Below are 20,404 nucleotides of genomic sequence, written 5' to 3'. Positions count from 1 at the left end.
ACCTGAGTTGTATGGGGACATCCAAGGTGTGGTGTATCCTTTCTCCCTTATTCTCAGATTCAGGAAAGAAAACTGGGAGATGGATACTTTGGCTTAAAGTTAACTCAGATACCTCTTTAGACATAAAATAAGGATTAGTTCTCAAGGAAATCCTGTTTCTGCAGAAAATGAGAAAGAACAGACTCAGTATAATAAGAAAGGCTATAAGTTAGTAACTAATAGAAATATTGTAAAACCAAAGAGCAACTAAACCTGAATGTGTGCTGGTTATGTTGCTGGCACCAACTAAAAAAACTTTTCCATTTGCCAATATATGACTTTCTAGCAGCAGTCTTTCTTGTCTCCATTAGTACCTCCTGCATGTCCTCAGTAAACAGGTGTCTAAAAGGAATTAAGACCCTATCATTCAGGGAGTCAACTGAAGTTGACTGATGCCATGGTATATCAAAAATCCCTATTCTTGGGTGAGTAGATCCAGTCTGTGAGGAAGATTATAGTAGCTGCCTGGGCCAAAAGGGAGTCACCACAATGATCTTGGGGGATTCCTTCTGAATATTCAGAAGTACCATGAATATTAGTGGAAAGGGTGGAAAAGCATACATTAACATTCGTGTCCAAGGAAAAGAAAAGGCATATGTTTTCCAGGCCTTCTTGCATAGAGTCCTGGAATAGAATCTTGCTGACTAATTGTTCAGAGAGAAGGCAAAGAGGTCTACTTGAGAAACTTCCAAAGTGGGATCAAATACTGGAAGACCCCCACAATCTAGTTTCCATTTGTGAGGGTCCATCCTGGTTTTGCTCAGCTTTTCTGGTACACAGTTTTGCTCTGATGGAATGTAGGATGGCTGCAGACTGAGCTTGTGCTGTGAAACTATATCCAAAGCTAAAATAGCTAGTCTGCAAAGGGGTTATGATCTGGTCTCCCCTTGTTTGTTGATGTACCACAAGACTGTGGTATTGTCTGCAACAACTTGAAGAGGTCCAGGCTAACAAAGATGATTTAAAGATTTAAGTAAGCATCTCTTTGATATTTATGTGCTTGCATTTGTCAGTTGTGTTTTACATTCCCTGCACTGTTATCCTTCCTGAAACTGCTCCCCAAGCGAAGTTCGAGGCATCTGTGGTAACTGATTGCTTTGGAATAGGGAGGGAGAAAGGGAGACCTGGATCTAAGGATGTTTGTAGTCTCCACCTAATGATTTCTCTTCTGACAAACCCCAGCATTGGGATTTAAAAAGCCAAAGGGTGTTGGTGCTGGAACCAAAGAGACTTCAGATATCACTGTATCCTTCTCATGTGGAGTCTTGCAAAGGGTATCATGAAAAGCATAGAAGCCAAGACACCCAAAATACTGAGGTATTCCCTCACAGTGACTGAAGTTTGAGTGGAAAACCTCAGAAATAGATTGACATATAGATATATTTTTCCTGTGAAGAAATGGTCTTTGAATTGCGAAATGTAGCTGACATCCAAGTAACACAATCTTGTGGGAAGGAGTCAAGAAAGACTTTTGAATGTGCTCTTGGAATCCTGGCTTGTGTAACAGAACTCTTAACCAGAAGACAGAGATTTCAGACACTTTGAAAAAGACTTGTAAACCAATGGGTGAAACTGAAGCCACAAACAGACTAAGTAACAAAAAATCACTTCAGTAGACTATATCAGTGTGCCAATAAAGAGTCCCCGAATAATGAAAAATAAGAACACTTTCTAAAATAAGATCATTTAGTTCAAACAAAAACACGGATTTAGCGCTTTAGTTTCCAGAAACCAGAAACATCATCAGAATCTGACATATTTTGTTAACTGTTCATTATATAACCACCTCACACTTCCTATTGGCCACAACAGTCACAACATAACCAAAAACATCACAGTTACCATTTTACAAATAAAAAAAGTATTTAGAAGAACATAATGTATTTGACATATAGTGAAAAACATAATAAAAATATTATATAAAAATGTACATCCATAAATGTGCACTTACAAAAGTCAATTATATTAGACAAAATGTAAAAACTATTCTTTATAATGCACTAACTCTTAACCCCAATGCTGGGGTCAAAGAAATGTGGTCATTCAGTCCAGGGTGAACACATACATCAATACGCAATTGCCAAATAAGATCTCTAAACTCCAGCCTGGACTCTCAATCACCTCCCCTTTCCTGTTGTGTCACCCTTTCAAGTACCCAAAACCTAAAATCTGCCATTGGGCATTTTGTACAGTGTCTGTATGGAGCATCTGTTTCCTTTTTCCTGTTTATTTCATACATGTGCTCATAAACTCTCTGTCTTAAGGTGCGTTCGATCTTCCCCACATAGAATGAACCACACGCCTGACAGTAACCTATGTATACCACCCCTTTGGTGAAACAATAAAAGTATCCTTTAGAATGTAATCTTATTTTAGGGTTGTCTAGGGTGAATTCAACCTGATATGACATAAAGGGGCATTGGGGGAACATTTCACATTTAAAGGTACCTTTTTTGACCCCTTCTTCGTTCTGCTGGTAATTGATTCCATTTTCAAAAATATCCTTAAGGTTAAGATTCCTTCTAAAACTAAATTTTAAAGGTCTTGAAAATATACTCAACTTATTAGGCATAATCGAAAATAGCTTCCAGTTTTTCAAAAGAAAATTCTGAATCTTTCCAGTATTTTGATTGTATGTCATTACTAATCAAAGAAGCCTTACTACCTTCTCTTTTAGTTCTTCATTCAAAACAGTTTTCATACTGTTACCCCCATTTTCATTGTTACCATTAATAAAAAGGACATTATTTAATAGAGGAATATATTTGTTTCCCCATCCTATGAGAATTTTATTTTTCAAAGTTTCAACCAATGTATCAGGGTATCCTTTCTCCAAAAACAGCCCCACTATGTATTCTAATTCCTTTTCAAGATCCTCCCTAATGGAGGTCATACAAGTTGTTCGTACCATTTGTCCTTTGATTATATTTTTCTTTTGTGTCAAGGGATGGGTACTCTCATAATACAAATATGAGTATGAGAACCATTTTTTTCCTAAATAAATTGGATATATATCTCCTGTTAGCACTATCCTTGTGTATGTTTACATCTAAAAAGTGTACCTCCTCATGAGTAAAATGCAGGAATTCAGTACTGTTATTAATATACCCTAAAAAAATTTAAATTCAGAAAGTACAGTCCTATTTGCAAGTACAATTGAGTCTTCATGACAGTCCAATAAAACACCAATGCCTAGCTAAAAATAACTTTCTTAAGCAGGAAACTATATTAAAACAACAAACATACGATGTTGAAGTTTTTCCCCAAAGGGAACTTATCTCCCAAGCAAATGAACAACACAAGCCGGCCATCAATCATCAAGGCCCGCAGAGAGGAGCACTATCTTTAATGTGAGGAAAGCTCTGAAGGACTTGACTCCCAAGCTAGTCTTTCTAGTCAGCTCAAGATGAACTGACTAATGGTTTGGGCATGTGAAAAGAGTCCTAAAGCCTTGGCAACTGGCCAGCTGTTATATCCTATGCAGGATATAACCCATATAGCTAAGGATACTTCAGCAGTGATCAATATGATGAACATAGAATGGTTATCTGTTAATCAGATTTGGACCAGATCAGTGTATGGACAGTAAATGTAACTACTAATGGTATAATACATTTGAACTAGTTGCACTTGTGAATTATAGCTTTAAATATTACCAAAGTGACAAATATACATTTCAAAATATAATTAATCAATTTGGTATGGTGTAATCTATTTCTTTTTGAAGAAATCAAATGCAACTTACTTCAGGTTATATGCACCATATTGGATTGATGATTTTGGGACAGCAGGTGCCATGTAGAGAAAACCAAGTTTTACATTCTGTCGAATTATCTGAATGATATCCAAGGGATCCTCAACATTTGCTTGAATAATTTCTCTTGGTGAGTTAAAAGACAAAGGAAAAGGCATTTGACGTGTACTAGATCCTCCTGAAGATATACGCGGCTGTTTAGGTGGTTTAGGAGATAATGTCCTACCATAGTCCAAATGTATCTATAAATGAAAAAAAAAACAAATTAAATAAAATGAAGCACCTAATGGCAAAAAGTGATGTGCACTGGACAGAAATCAAAGTAACAGCAGAAGCAACAACATTTACAGCATTTGTAAATGATAATTTTACATGTACAGATTAGATGCTGTGAAGTAAAAGCTAAAAGCTACAGTAGTCAGCATGTGTCAGTTAAGCACACTTCAAAGGCAAAAATAAGTGCAGGTTCAATGCCATGGCGGTTTTCAGCAGTCATAATTTCATATGTCCAAAAACTATATGTGGCAGGGCTGAAAGAGATCATATTTTTGTCAAAAAGTAACTTGCTGACATACAGCAGATTTCAGAAGCTAAATTACTTATGAACATAATTTTACATGACAAAGAAAACTAAATATAACCTTTCTTTGGAGTCTTGTGTTTCCCACCACATAGAATGTTATATAATTTCTTCTAAGGTCACACTCTGCCCTTAGTAAAAGGACATACCTCTGAACTGCTCAGATTTTCACAGAATGACCAGATTTTTGTCTCATATTTTTGGTGTTTTCTTCAAAATTTGTGGTTTTCTGGAAAATCATTAAGGATTGATGCTACTAAATATTGATAAACATTAACTTGGCTCTAGATGATTGTCACAGTTAAAGTGACACCTCAACCTCATGTGCAAAAATGGGAAAAGGATTTGAGGATGGATGGATATGTCTCTCTATACTCTTAAATAACTACATGGAACTCACTCTCTTTGTCTCAAAAGATTTTTTTATTATCTCAATATGCTGCTTTCAAATCTGCACTATACTATATTTTTCTCAATGTTAATTTTCCCCATTATTGTCAATGACTATATTTAATAACTGTCATTTTCATCTTAAAAATTATACTGCATTTATTGGAGGTTTTCTCCCTGGACCTCCCTCAAAATGGGATCTATGACCAGACGGATTTTCTCAGTAAACAAATATGAAATAAATAAATAAACAAAATATCTCAAAAAGTATAAAAACTACAGAAAAAGCTAAAATACAAACATTATTCAATACGCACTTGTCTTCAAAATGGTCAGTTTAATACTTCAGCCAGACATAATGGTAATATTATATTGAAGGAGTAATTCAATAATATGTATATTTAATTATTATCATTCAGCAAACAAGTTTTCATCTCTATGTACCCATAGTAGGTAGACCCCATCTATCAGTGCGACTTTTGATCATGCAGATGTACTCTTCATTTTGCTGTAAAACAGTTTTGTATAAGTCAATCCCTTTTGAGAAATTTGCATAATTATAAGTGGTATGCATATCTGCGTATTTAATGCAAAAATAAATGTAAATATCTGCAAATCAGTCCTAGTTAGATACAGACCATCAGTGCAAACTTTTTTCAGAATTGTGTATGTTTTAATTTTTACCATGGAGTACAATATAAACTCCCTAAGATTCAAGTTATTAATATAATTCAGTAAAGACTATATATGTACCTACACCAAACACGGCACTCAGTTGGACTTGAGAATGACAAAGCAGGAACAAAAACAGAAATAAAATCCAGGAGTTTATTCACTAATGAATAATCCAAGTGTTAAGTAACAAATAGGTAAGCGCTTTCACTAGTTATACTAGCTTCATCAGACCACAGGTACATACATATTCTTTACTGGATTTTTTGCTGTTCTGCACTGTTAATTCATTGGGGATCTGTTCTTTTTGTTGTTATTAATATAATTACTAACATATAACACATATAAATAATAATTCTGGAAACTAACCCACATTTCCTCTGGTATTGAGTACTCCATTTGTCCAAAGAGCACTTTTTGTCCTCTGTGGTTACTAGGCATGTGAATTGCTGTTCCAGAATGTGCCCGGGTGGACAATGTCTGAGATATTTACAGATTTAGTATACTTATACAAGTATGTCTACTTCATTACTTAACAAAAATAAATATCTGCAGATTATTAGCAGGCAGGTGGCCGGTATTTGTGACAATGTTTGCAGCATTTTCTAAGTTTTCATTTAGTATCATTAAGTAACATATAAACCCCTTCTGGGTGACGTTATTAACATAAATATTAATATAGTATGTACTCAGGAGAGGCAGAAAATCATAGTCAGTCACTTACTGACCACCCCATTTGGGTCTGCAGTAATTCCTGACCAATGTGCTAACTTATTATGTGAAATGTTGCTCCACGCTGCTGTTATGTGGATACTGCCCAAGATAATTACACAAAATATACAAATATGCATAAATATATCTGTTGACAAACAAGTGTTAAATGGCTGCAAAGTAGTTATACTTAGACACAAAGTAGCAGTGAGATGTTTTCCATCATTATGTATTTTTTTTATTTGATACCATAACATACCACAAAAATTCCTTTTGGGGCAAAATAGTTACACAAGTATTACTGCTACACATTTTTGTCTTCTGATCAAATGAATTAATGACAATAGCAAATACACAACAGCTTTACTACATATAATTGCTGTTAGATGTATACTATGCAATCCACTACAGCCCCCATACAGATATATCCAGCAAGTGCAATGCCAAATGCTACATACATTGAAATCTATTACACCCCCCACAAAATCACAGATGTGCCCAGTACCCACCAAGTGCAATGTCAAAAGCTGCTTTCTGCTCTTACTTTAAAAATCTGCATCTTGCTTCTCCATCAACAGAAATTGCAAAGCATGGTGTCACAGCTCCATCTGGTAAAATATGTTTCTCCTTAACAGTAAACGTACACACACCCACACGCACACACAACAGTTTTACATTCTTTACAGGTATGATGACATTTCAAACAGATAAACTAGCATCCGACATTAGCTACTACCATCTTGGCCCAAGAATCAAGGACACAGCTAAAAAGTAATTGGAACAGCAGCAAAACACAGACACATTTTAAATATTGCTCTTTTACATAAAAAATGTAAGAATGACAGAGTTTGCATTTTGTCACATTTTCTGAATGACATAAAGCCTGAAGCTCACTTTCCTGCCATTATTTAAGAACTGTGATCTTCAACCGTTACAAGAGAACAAGTTTTTCACATAGAAATGTTTTAAATGTTTCTCTTAAACTTAAACAAATGCAAGACAAACAGGTTTTGCAATACTAAGCATTTTCTGAAGGATAGGAAGTCTGACTTTCTGCCATTACTTAAGTACTGCAATCCTCAATAGTTGCCAGAGAACCAGCTTTCCACAGAAACATGTTTTAAATATTTCCCTTATACTTAAAAAAAAAAAACTTTACATTATTCATTGACATTCCCAAGAACAGACAAAGCTGAAGTCCATAAGTAGCCCCCTGTGTTCAGTAATCATTCCCTCATGGTAAAAGCAAGGGACCATTCATCCAGACAAGCAAAGATTCTCATTTCTCAATGCCTCAGATGAGCTGCTGTCACCACTATCACTACTAACCACGGGGTAAAATAAACAGTCGGGGGCTGTGGTGAGACCAAAGAGCAGGCCTTAATTAATATTGACTGGTTCCTACCCAGAAAAGCAAGAACTTTCTAGAAACCTTGGCTATCTGTATATTTAGCCAGGTACCCTGGAAGTGTATGGAGTGCATCTAGTCTCCCTTCTGTAGCCAAGGAAGGAATGAAGGATCACTTGCATGGTAATCATCCAGAACTTTTTCTCCTTCCACAGTCACTTGGGTCACTGAGATCCAGAATTCACCAGAGGTCCCTGGTCTTCTTGGGAACTAAAACAAATCTAGAATAAACATTAAATCTTTTCTGGTCTGGTGGAACTTCTTGGATGGATTTCTGTTGGAAGAGGTCATTTATCTTTGACACAGTCACCTCCTTTTGAAGGGGTAAAAGTCTAGCAGAATATTATATTCCAGGCCTACTTGTTCTGCATTATGGGAAGTCTGCTTCTAGATGAAGGTATAGTTGACCTTTGATTGCCTACAGATTGGGACAGTCAGGCAATTCTTCTGGGGGTGTTGTTGCTACTTCCTGAGGGTGAAGGGCCACAAAAACCTTGATTCTGCAGTCCACCTCTGCCTCTGGGTGGCATCTATTGTAAAAGCCCCTATTGGCAAGGGAGTTTCTTTTAGAATGTTACACATAAGATTACTTTTGGGACTTATAGAGCCACACATTTTTGGCATCCTTTTGCTTCCTAGAAAAGAACTATTGTGGTGTAGCGAACTTGACCCCAACAGCAAAGAGCATTTTTCCTTCTTGTTCACTCTTGAACAACTTCTTCACCTTGGTCCATAAAGAGATAAGCCATCAAAGGAAGCAATGGAGAAGGACACCTTAAAGTGTTCCACAAAACTACATGGTTTCAGCCACATCTGCCTTCTCACAGTGATGTCTGCCCCTGCTGTTCTTGCTGCTCCACTAGTTGCATTATGAAGGAGCCTCATGGACAGCATTGTGAAATTCTGCATTCTTACCACCAGTTATTCTCTCTCTAGAGATAAAGATCTTTGTGAGGAAACATCTTCAGTGAGTTGAGAGTCTTCTCACATGCTTTCACAGAAAATGAGTCACATACATTAGGAAATTAACAGCCCTGATAGCAAATCTGCCTGACATAAAAACACTCTTTCCTTTTTGGTCAACTGCCTGAGAATCTCTCCATATGTAACAGTACTGTTAGTTTCTTATCAGAGGACTGCTGTTTTGTAGCTACCATTAACATAACAGAATCTGTTAAGAGGAGTCATCATACTTTGGTATTGGCACAGCCACATCAGGCTCTCACCAAGACTTTTCCATGACTAGGTCTGTCATGTGGTTTACTAGAACAGCTTTCTTGTAGGATCTTCTCATCAGGGAGGAGGCTCTCTGGGCCAAGTTTTCCATTTTCTCATAAATTCCAAGATCTCCACAATTTAGGGTTCTCTGCAGGAGAGTGTGGGGAACCTTCCCCTTCATCAAGATCTGTATCTGGGGTGGTGGACTCTGATAGCAAGCAAAGGTGTCTCCTCTTTTACTTTCCTCTTATAGGAATATTCAGAGTAGACTTGTTTAAGTGTTGTGAGTAAGAGTCGATTATCAATGCAAGGGATATGCAAGGGCTTTTTGAAACAGATTGTTGTTGGAATACAGATGAAGGACCAAAGACCCTGAAGTGAGGGGCTGTCACAGTTTGGAACAGAGGAAGAGAATATATCTCCAGTGACCATCAACCCAAGTGGTTGCTTCATTAGTCACTCCAAAATCTCAAATGCCAATGTTGAGGCTGTTACTACAGATGTCATTAGTGCCATGGCTGGCTGACCCCAGGAAGTTTGGCACTGAATCTATGGCACTGACCACATGCAGTATCAAAAACTCAGTTGACACCAAGTATGGTTTTTGGCATTGATGGGTCAAATGCGCATGGAGAGTCTGAAAGCTTTCCTGTAGGATCTTCTCATCAGGGAGGAGGTTCTCTGGGCCATGTTTCCCAGATTCTCATAAATTCCAAGATCTCCACAATTTAGGGTTCTCTGCAGGAGAGTGTGGGGAACCTTCCCCTTCATCAAGATCTGTACCTGGGGTGGTGGACTCTGATAGCAAGCAAAGGTGCCTCCTCTTTTACTTTCCTCTTATAGGAATATTCAGAGTAGACTTGTTTGAGTGTTGTGAGTAAGAGACGATTATCAATGCAAGGGATATGCAAGGGCTTTTTGAAACAGATTGTTGTTGGAATACAGATGAAGGACCAAAGACCCTGAAGTGAGGGGCTGTCACAGTTTGGAACAGAGAAAGAGAATATATCTCCAGTGACCATCAACCCAAGTGGTTGCTTCATTAGTCACTCCAAAATCTCAAATGCCAATGTTGAGGCTGTTACTACAGATGTCATTAGTACCATGGCTGGCTGACCCCAGCGAGTTTGGCACTGAGTCTATGGCACTGACCACATGCAGTATCAAAAACTCAGTTGACACCAAGTATGGTTTTGGCATTGATGGGTCAAATGCACATGACTCAGACACTGAGAATGATCCCAATCATATCTGTGATGACCCTGTCACCAAGTAATCAACTCCAAGCTTGTGCTGCATAGTGGTTCCAAGTACTAAAGGGGTCAGACTGCTGTAACCAAGGAGGTTGGCACCAATGGAGGCAAAATCATTTATACTGACACAGAAGATACAGATAGAACACTTGACTCCGAAACTCCCATTGCTGAAATTGGGCCTGGGGAAAGAGCACAGGATGTGGCTAGGATGGGTCTTCTCCATCCACCCCAGATACAGAGCCAATGACAGGATATTCAACTCAGTTTTGGCCTTGACCAAGGCCCTCTTCATCCAGTCAAAGTCTACATGCACAGAAGAACTCCTAATTGATCTTGATGGCCTCACTGATAAAGCAGATTAAGGACGATACTCAAGATATTTGAATAGTTCTCACTCTGAGACAAAGCTACAGAGTTGCCTCCTTGCAAAGAGGTCGGAATTCATGGTTACTTCTGATTAAGAGGCATCAGATGGAAAAGTCTGAAAGATACTTGAGCAGACTGAAAAATTTGGGGTAGCAATCACTACTTTGGGCACTCTGGGGGGTGTAGGCCTGTTGCTCAACTTTGCCTCTTCCAGCTTTCTGTTCTCCTTTCAATGGTTCTCTCTCTCTCTCCTGCTTTTTATTTTCCAAAGAAGAAGACAGTTTAAAATTAGTTAATTTTTATTCTTCTACAGTGCTCTACTGTCTAAGGTTTTACAGATGTCACAATCATATCTTAAATTATCGGGCCCTAGGCAAACCACTCGTAAATCATGACTGTCCTGATGGGGAGATCTTGTGTTCACATCTCTTACAATTTTTGAACCCTGGGGCCTTGTCCATATTATATGACAAAATTATACTCAGTTTATTTAATAAGAAGAAACTTGAAAAACAATAATAAATTAAGGTTAAAATGCATGGTATCTCAACCAACACCACAATAAAAAAATGAAAACGTCACTGTAATAAGATTTTGTTGAAGAAGAAACACAAGCTAAGTAGACAGCAATATGATAATATCAAAAAAACTATAATATAACTGAGTTTACACAGGAAAAAAGGCCATTTATAAAATAGAAAATGAAAGAGGTGCAGCTTGCCACCCTTAGAGAGGCAGTGGAGACATGAGTTTATTCTGACAGGGAACAAATACTACTAGCTCTGAGAAAAGTGTCTGTGTCTATAGAAACACTAATTTAAAGACTAAGGACTACTTTTAACCAAGAAAAATATAAGGAATGGTTGTATCACAGGCTCCAGGGATCTGCATTTGATGCTGGAAACAGCAAACAAGATCTGGAGTAGACAAGGAAGTGAGGGGCACTGTAGGAGTTAGGGTGGGACCTTGAGCTTTGGAAAAAACTATGAGGCTAAATTCAGTCTACCTCTGGTCACCAGTACTTCATTTTAAGTGGACAGACTGGATCATTTAAGGTAACCAGTTCATAAACAGTGCATGTAATGCCATCATACAAATATAAATTCAGATTCTCGATGCATACATGCAAAGACACATTACAGCTCCAGAAGCCTTCATAGTGGGCCTGTGGAGGCATGTACCCATGTAGGGAAGGCATTATGAGTCCTCCAGTGATGTCACTTAATCATCCAGCTACCCAAAGGGAGGAGTTAGGGTCATCATAAATGCTCTCATAGCTGAACCAAAACAAATGGAGAAAAGGTGCCGCAGGACAAACAACTAACCAAAACAAAACTGTAGGCACCGCTGATGTCTTCAGGAAACATTAACAGCAAGCCCCATATGTTAGAAGCAAAACTTTAATAAACACATGTTAAGTGATTTTGTCAGATTCAACAGGACTTCATCAGAACTGGTGTTAGTTAATTAGAGCAAGTTTAAATACACAATCAAAAAAACATGTGGTCAAATAGGAACAATGAAATAAAAAATACAATAAAACAATCACAGTAAGGGTTAATTAAGCAATAAAAACAAATTGGCTTTGTTGTAGCTTAAAACCTAGTTATGAATGACTGCTTGTAAAGGCAGCTAAAAACAAGTTTCAAAACCCTAGTGGATAAATACAGTTAAGATAAATGAAACTGAACCAACGCTGTAATAAAAATACAAAAACAGGAATATAATAATCTAAAACCTATGTGTGTGTGAATGAGAGGGAGGATAGAGAAATGGTGAGGATGCAGGGAGTAGAGGTGGTGAAGGTGGATGAGTTTAAATACTCGGGATCAACAGTTTAGAGTAATGGTGAGTGTGGAAGAGAGGCGAAGAAGAAAGTACAGGCAGGATGGAGTGCATGGAGAAGAGAGTCAGGAGTGATTTGTGACAGATGAGTACCAGTAAGAGTGAAAGGGAAGGTCTACAAGAGGGTACTGAGACCAGCTACGTTATATGGGTTGGAGACAGTGGCATTGACAAAAAGACAGGAGTCAGAGCTTGATGTGGCAGAGTTGAAGATGTTAAGATTTGCACTGGGTGTGACATTGATGGACAGGATTAGGAAAAAGTATATTAGAGGGTCAGCCCAGGTTGGAAGGTTTGGAGATAAAGCCAGAGAGGCAAGATTACGTTGGTTTGGACATGTGCTGAGGAGAGATGCAGAGTATATTGGAAAAAGATGCTAAGGATGAAGCTGCCAGGTAACAGGAAAAGAGGAAGGCCTAAGATAAGGTTTACGGATGTGGAAAGAGAGGACATGCAGGTGGTTGGTGTGACAGAGAAAGATGCAGAGGACAGGAAGAAATGGAAACAGTTGATCCGCTGCGACGACTCCTAACGGGAGTAGCCGAAAGAAGAAGAAGTAATCTAAAACCTATTTACAACATAGCAACCCATAGTTGCAGCACACTTTTTAAAGACATACCATCACTTAAACCTTGGGGTATGCATGCATTCAGTCTAATCTGCCACAGGAGCTCTTTATACTCTATTTTAAATTCCTATGGACCACCCCCGGAATTGTATGAAACCTGGTCCAAAATAAAGAAACAAAGCTTAGTGTTTTTGTACACATAATTTTGTCTTTAAATAGTGCATTATTGATGCTCCTCATCTTAATATCATAACATTCATAAATCATTTTACAGAGTGTGAGCTCTGTTTTGCCAACATAGAAAGCATGGCAAAAATCACAATATGCTATGTGCATCACCCCTTTAGAATTACAATCACACAAATAAATTAATCTGAACTCATAAGGGACAGTACTAAGTTTTAGCTCCTTCCCCTCATGTAAGTATTTGCATTGTTTACACATACAACATTTTTTAAACCCTTCAACTTAGTGTTGTTTGCAACTAGTGGGATAACGGAACTTATCCACTTAAAGTTTCCTTTTAAGTTTTCATGTCTTTTATACACAAAACATGGCTTGGGACAAAGACATTGAAAACACTATGGATCCACCTCAAATAGTTTCCAATTGTTTTTGATAAGCTGTCTAACCCCTGCGGTCTCACTATCAAACCTTGGCAACATAGTTTGTTCAAAATGAATACAGTTGTTTTTCTTATTTTTAAGGCCATTTGGGTTTTTCTACCCAACAGCGGTGGAACCCTTAACTTAAATCATTCTTTGTTGAATTCATCACCATCAGAGATAATGCAAGACGACCTACCATTTGTCCTTTAACCAACCTCCATTTTTGACTAAATGTGTGGTTACTGTCAAAGTGTAAAAAACTGTTAGAAAAAGTCAAATCTTTGGTAAAAAAAAGTTCTTAATAATGGAAACATCTAAATAATGTATAACTTCCTTGGAGTGGAAGAAAGTAAACCTTAAAAATCAGTGGTCGAATTTAAGAAAGTTATAAATTCTTCCAGTTCATTTTAACTTCCTTTCCAAATAACAATATCCTCCACGTACCTTACAAATCTGGCTATATGTTTCACATGCACAGGACTGAATACATAATGCTGCTCCCAAAAACATAAAATGATGTTTGCATGCAACCCAAAGTATTTGTTTTCCTGTATTCCCCATACTTTGGGTATGGAGTGGTTTAGAGACATGTTATTAGCATGTGAATGTTCGACAAATAATGAGATTAATCTTATACATGATTTTATGGAAATTCTTTTATCTGATAATTATGTTTACTTTGAGCAAGAATATTTTAAACAGGTGACAGGCGTAGCTATGGGTGGAACCTGCACCCCATTGTATGCAAACATCAGGGGTAAGACAACGTATCAAAAACAGTTGGAAACTATTTGAGGTTGATCGAAGCTTTTTCAATGTCTTAGTCCTGTGCCATGTTTTGTGTGCAAAAGACATCAAAACTTAAAAGAAAAGTTTGAGGAAATAAGTTCTGTTACCCCACCAGTTGCAAACAAAACTAAGTTGAAGGGTTTAAAAAATGTGGTATGTGTAAATAATGTAAATATTTACATGAGGGAAAGGAGCTAAAACTTAGTACTGTCCCTTATGTTTTCAGATTAAATTATTCGTGTGACTATAATTCTAAAGGGGTGATATACATGGCATATTGTGATTTTTACCATGCATTCTACATTGGCAAAATGAAGCGCACACTCTGTAAAAGGATTTCTAAACATCATTATGATATTAACATGAGGAACGTCAACAATGCACTATTTAAACTCAAAATTATGTGTACAAAAATACTAAGTTTTGTTTCTTCATTTTGGACTAGGTTCCATACAGTCCCAGGAGTGGTCCATGGGAATAAATAAAGACTATAAAGTATATGACAAATTAGACCAGGTTTAAATGATGGTATATCTTTAAAACGTGTCCTGCATCTACAGTCTCCCAAGTTGTAAATAGGTTTTAGATTACTATATTCCTGTTTTCTTTATATTTTTATTATGACATTGGTTCAATTTTATTACTCTTTACTGTATTTATCCACTAGGGTTAAGAAACTTGTTTTAATTGTCTATACAAGGAATCGTTCTTAACTAGGTTTTAAGCTACAACAAAGCTGATTTGTTTTTATTGCTTAATTAACCCATACTGTGATTGTTTTAATGTATTTTGTATTTCATTGTTTTTATTTGACCACATGGTTTTTAATTAAGTGTATTTAAACTTGCTTTAATTAACCAACACCAGTCCTGATGATGTCCTGTTGAATCAGGCTCAACTTGTGTTTATTAAAGTTTTGCTTCTAACATATGCGGCTTGCTGTATAGGTTTCCTGAAGGCATCATCAGGGCCTGCAGTTTTGTTCTCAAAGTTGAGATGATGGTGAGGGGAGAAGCAACCCTCATGCCTGCCTGAAAAATTTTCCCAAAACCATCTCTTGCCTCTCAGGTTGTGAAGCAATCCCCACCATAGAGAAACAAATGAGCTCAAGTACAACTGGGGAGAAGCCGGCAAAAACACCTAGAAAATAAGTTTCAAAGCATTTTTGTATATTTTGTATAGCATAGACATACATCCTTTACAACAATGGTCTTAAACATCCTGTCCCACAGGCCAGAAGTGACCAATCAGCATGTTCAATTTAGCCTATGAACCTTTGTCCCAATGTGGCCTGCTTCTATGCCTCTTTGAATAAAAGTCTGGTCTCTTTGTGATATGAATGACACTGACAAATTATTATCTTTGTGGATCGGATTGCATATAGCAGCTCTATTCTCATACTGGCTTGACTGTGGAGCCAATGACAGAACTACAGACTTCCTGGAGCAAAAAGGGATCACTAGCAGAAGAGTTTTGCTTATTCTATTAGTCTGTTTTCAACTCCAGAAAGTAACAGTAAGAGACTATCAAGTCCTCTCTCTCTCTCTCTCTCTCTCTCTCTTTCTCTGTCTCTTCATACTCTCTTATTGGCTCACCTGTGGAACCAGTAAAACAGAGACTTCTTGCATCTCAAAAAGGATTGTGTGTTTAAACACAAGGAATATACAACAGAATGAGACTAGTTTGATTAGTATCTCGTAATGCTGCTTGTTTTAGTTACCAAGTGGTTTGCACACACTATTTGAGGAGCAAATCACTTGATAAAATGAATCATACTGGAAAATGTGTGTGTGTGTGTGTGTGTGTGTGTGTGTGTGTGTGTGTGTGTGTGTGTGTGTGTGTGTGTGTGTGTATGTGTGTGTTTCTATTGGACTATGTTATTTGCTGAAATTGTGTGCCATGTGGCTTTTTTTTTTTTTTTTGGTCTTGTACTGCTATGTTATCTAATGTGACTGTGTGCACCTTCATGACTTTTTTTGTATGGTCAACAGCCTTTGTTCTGGCCCTTAGCTCAGTGGATTCATCTTCAACTGGCCCAAAATCCATTTGAGTGTGAGATCACTGTTTTGCAATCATGCACTTATCCACAGCTAGATGCACTCAGCAATATCAATGCCTTGCTCACTCGAACAGCATTTAAACACATTATAACAAGAAGCTTCTACAGTGTTCATGAAACAGTCATCCACATTTCTTTTTTACATATTCTATAGTGAAAATTTATAAAAACATAGCAATTTTAGCGTTTTGCTCAACAAGTCTTCCAACATTTGTGTTACAACGTTTCTTCTTAGACAGAATGAGGCAGGGAGTCTAGTTATACAACCAACCCTTATGATCCTACTATTTAACATTTATAAATACTATGTTTTAGTTAAAGAAGTTAACAAGTAAAGAACTTAAAAGCAAACCTGTTTTTCTTTAAGGGTGCTTGGGAGTTCTGGAAGATGACAAGGTGACTCGATTGGTTCAACAGAGGTCAGTCGCCTTTTCTCTAGCAAACTCACTGGAGGTTGCCATCCAGCATTAATTAATTGTTCTTTATTCTTATCATGTTTATATTCAGGCTGATTTTGATCCTGGTAAGTCTTTAATATAGGCTGTAATAATAATAATAATAAACATTACTTGTGAAAAAAATCAGAGTTTCTCATAACAGCAACGATTTCATTTGGCAAATGAGCAAAATATCACATTTCACCTTTTTCATTTTCTGTTTTGATAAAAGCATCTTTTTTGTTAGACATTTTTTTTCAGTTAGACAAGCCACAAAATATAACAGTGTGTCTTAATAAGTATTTTTTTTATTTTACTGCAAGATCAGTCATTTATTAGAGCAAACAATTTTTTTAGATCGCTAAGGAACAGTTTTTTGTAGGCACTAATTGCTTTTTATATTATACTTAAAGATTAGAAGCTTGGTTTGTGCTAACTATAGATAACTCTACATGTCATAAATCAAGCAGGGCATTTCAGCTGAGTACAAGGAGTGAAACTGCTGAAATGGGAGATCTGTCCTCTTTACAGGTAAACACAACTAACCACAGCAGTCTACTACTTTTACAAGAGTTCTGTTGCAATAACAACAGACAAATGTATAAGTCTAAAGTTTCTGACATACCCCATAGGTTAACAGACTCACTGTCAGAAGCGAGAGACCCACTAATTTGAGTTCCAACACGTGAACTTCAGTTCAAAAAGACTAATAGAAAATGTTGAAACGCATGGTTAAACTTTTCAAGCACTTTTGCATGGTGACAAAGTGCCCTTGCACCCCCTGTTGTAGGTGTGGCTATACCTCCCACACCCCTGATACTAATTTATATTAGCAGCAAGGTCACTGTACCTCAAATTAGGGGGAATATTCTCAGATACTGTAATCTAAGATTTGATATATATGCCCCTTTTGAACTTGCAGTTCTGTAGTTCTAAGTATTACAATTACAACCTTTAGATGTTCAATAGATATCTAGTTTAATGATGTGACAGAAAATATTATAGTTTCATTTGGTGCATACATTGTTTTTCATGATTATTGCCTGTAGGGAGGAAGAGTGCCTTCAAATGATCCCCGATGTTTGCTTAGCAAAAAATAATAACACAACTTAAAGTGTTTTTCTTAGTTTTTTAGGTACATTGCGGTATTTAATGAGATAAGTGTCATGACACACACATATTACTTTGTTTCCTTATTTGTTTGCATCATTTTTTGATAAAAAGCTTTGAAAACATATTTATTAAAATAACATCCAAATAAATTTAATGTATCCCTCTGTGATATCAGCTAAGGTTTAATTTGAGGTGCATCCACAGACTTTAATGCACACATCTCTGAGCATGCTAGGTGATGTAGCCATTAAATTTTATGGATGCATTTCACTCTTTCGCTAAGTTGATGACACTGAAATGAAAGTTGTGTACTTACCATAATGTTAGATCCATGTTGCCTCATTTTCGTCTGCTTCAAACATGTGGGTTGTCGAACCCAACAAAATCCGACCTTGGCACCAATTTCAAGCTTATCATTTCCAGAGTTCTGACTCCTCCCCTACTCTAGGTTGCAGCTCAGATACTCAGATCGAATTTGCCTTATAATGGCATAAAATATCTAAGTGTGTGTGTGTGTGTGTGTGTGTGTGTGTATATGTATATATATATATATATATATATATATATATATATATATATATATGTATATATATATATATATATATATATATATATATGTATGGGTCTATGTTGTTTTATCAAAATTTCAAAACTTCGAAACTCATATGGCTGAGACCATATGATCGAAATTTTGAAACTTTGAAACTACAACAAAAATACTGCACCTAAACAAAAAGCTTCACCTTTACGTTTTTGCAGGGGGCCAAGCCCCCTGCACCCCCTCATACCTCCTGCTACTTAAATATACCAAGTCCGAGATCGCACTACAGTGAATAAAATGGTAACTCTCCTGTTAAGCGCTGTATGGCGATGTCAATTCAAAGTGTTCAAAGTTTTTAAACTTCAGTCATATGGTCTCAGCCATATGGGTTTCGAAGTTTTGAAATTTTAATAAAACAAGGTAGACCCATATATGTATAGTTATATGTACCTTAGTGAATTAACCTAGGGAAAGGAGAAAACTTTGATGGAGGGAAATAAATGTATTAATGTGTAATGGCTGATGAAAAAGAAGCTATGTACTCACCATAACGTTCCATCTGTGTTGTCAGTCTTCATTCATTCTTGACAGATGGGACTCGGTTCTGATCCTCGGAACCGGCTCAGCCATTATACAGCTTGTGCCAGCCAAAAACCCTTGAGCCAAGTCTCTACCTACAATGCCCCATGACCATTTACCTCAGATTGAGTTTAAAAAATTGCAGCAATATGAATTATCTAATGACAACAATAATAATAATTGAGAGGAAGTCATGTCCAAGGTAAAAAACCCTAGCATAAGTCCAGGACAAGTGTACGATCCTCTAGGATATCTGAACAGAGAGGGTAAGGAGGGAGGGATGTCAAGAATGAACAAAGATCAACAACACAGATGGAATGTTATGGTGATCACATAACTTCTGATGTTGTCAATCTTTGTTTATTCTTGACAGATGGGACAGAGTCTCCAGCTACTTATACCTTGGGTGGCCTTATGGAAGGATATTCCTAAGCACCATAGAACCAAATGATGCTCTTCCCCTGGAGACCATATCCAATTTGTAACAAGTGATAAACGTATGAGGAGTTGCCCAAGTGGCCGCCACACATATTTCATCTGGAGAAGCTTTGGAATGAAAAACAGCTGAAGTGGCCATTGATCTGACTGAGTGTGCCCTTACAGGAGCAGGTAATTTACAATTATTTTGATCATAAATAAAGATGACGCAATCTCTTAAGCCATTTCAACAAGGTCACCCTGGAGACTGGTTTACCAGTTCTTGGTCCTGAGAAAGAAAGAAACAGTTGGTCTGAAGATCTACCATCCTTAGTCCGATGCAGATAAAATCTCAGCTGTTTGTGAATGTCTAGCATACATAGACAGTATTCGCCCTTGTCAGAGAAATTTGGAAAGAAAACTGGTAAATGAATGGACTGATTGATGTTTGACTCGGAGACCACCTTAGGAAGAAAGGAAGGATTAGTTCTCAAGGACACTCTCTCCTTATGGAAGATTATGTATGGTGGTTTTGCACAAAGTTCCTGTATTTCTGAGACCCTTCTGGCAGATGTAATGCCAACTAGAAAAAGGGTTTTCCAGGAGAGAAATTTGAGTGGACAAGTGGCTGTTGGCTCAAAGGGAGGTAATACCAAATGTTGTAAAATGAAAGTAAGATCCCAGGGTGGTAGTGGATCCTTGAATGGGGATTTTATGCAAAGTAGTCCTTTAAGAAAAAACTTTACATACGAGATGGGAGATAGTGAATGGTCACTATAACATTGTGAAAATTAGAGATAGCTGCCAGAGTGACTGTGACAGCAGTGGCCATCATTCCTTGATTAAAAAGATCTGCCAAAAATTCTAAGATTTTTTCAACAGGAGCTGAAAAGGGGTCTAGATTATTGTCAAAGGCCCAAAGACAGAATTCTTTCCATTTGCTATGACATAACTTCCTAGTGGATGGTCTATGAGAAGCAAGAAAAATTTTGTGGACAGGGGAAGTGATAGTAGATTGCTTGGCGATCATTGGAATTGGAGAAACCAACCCATG

The 20,404-nt window shown here is 37.2% G+C and overlaps 1 protein-coding gene across 1 annotated transcript in view; it reads right to left on the bottom strand.

Annotated features, from left to right (window-relative positions):
- The window catches only part of DNAH6 (dynein axonemal heavy chain 6), a 5,071,261-nt gene that overhangs the window by 4,991,200 nt on the left and 59,657 nt on the right, over window positions 1-20,404 (bottom strand). The window contains exons 2-3 of the mRNA XM_044059309.1: window positions 16,616-16,804; window positions 3,785-4,035 (exon numbers count right to left, since the gene is read on the bottom strand). Of these exons, the coding sequence (XP_043915244.1) occupies window positions 3,785-4,035; window positions 16,616-16,804 (440 nt within the window). The remainder of the gene's footprint in view (window positions 1-3,784; window positions 4,036-16,615; window positions 16,805-20,404) is intronic.

This window comes from Protopterus annectens, chromosome 17.part0 (assembly GCF_019279795.1).
Source record: "Protopterus annectens isolate FY-2018-M chromosome 17.part0, PAN1.0, whole genome shotgun sequence".
Taxonomy (NCBI): Eukaryota; Metazoa; Chordata; order Ceratodontiformes; family Protopteridae; genus Protopterus; species Protopterus annectens.
The sequence above is the reverse complement of the archived record's forward strand: the minus strand, read 5'-3'. Positions and strand labels throughout refer to the sequence as shown.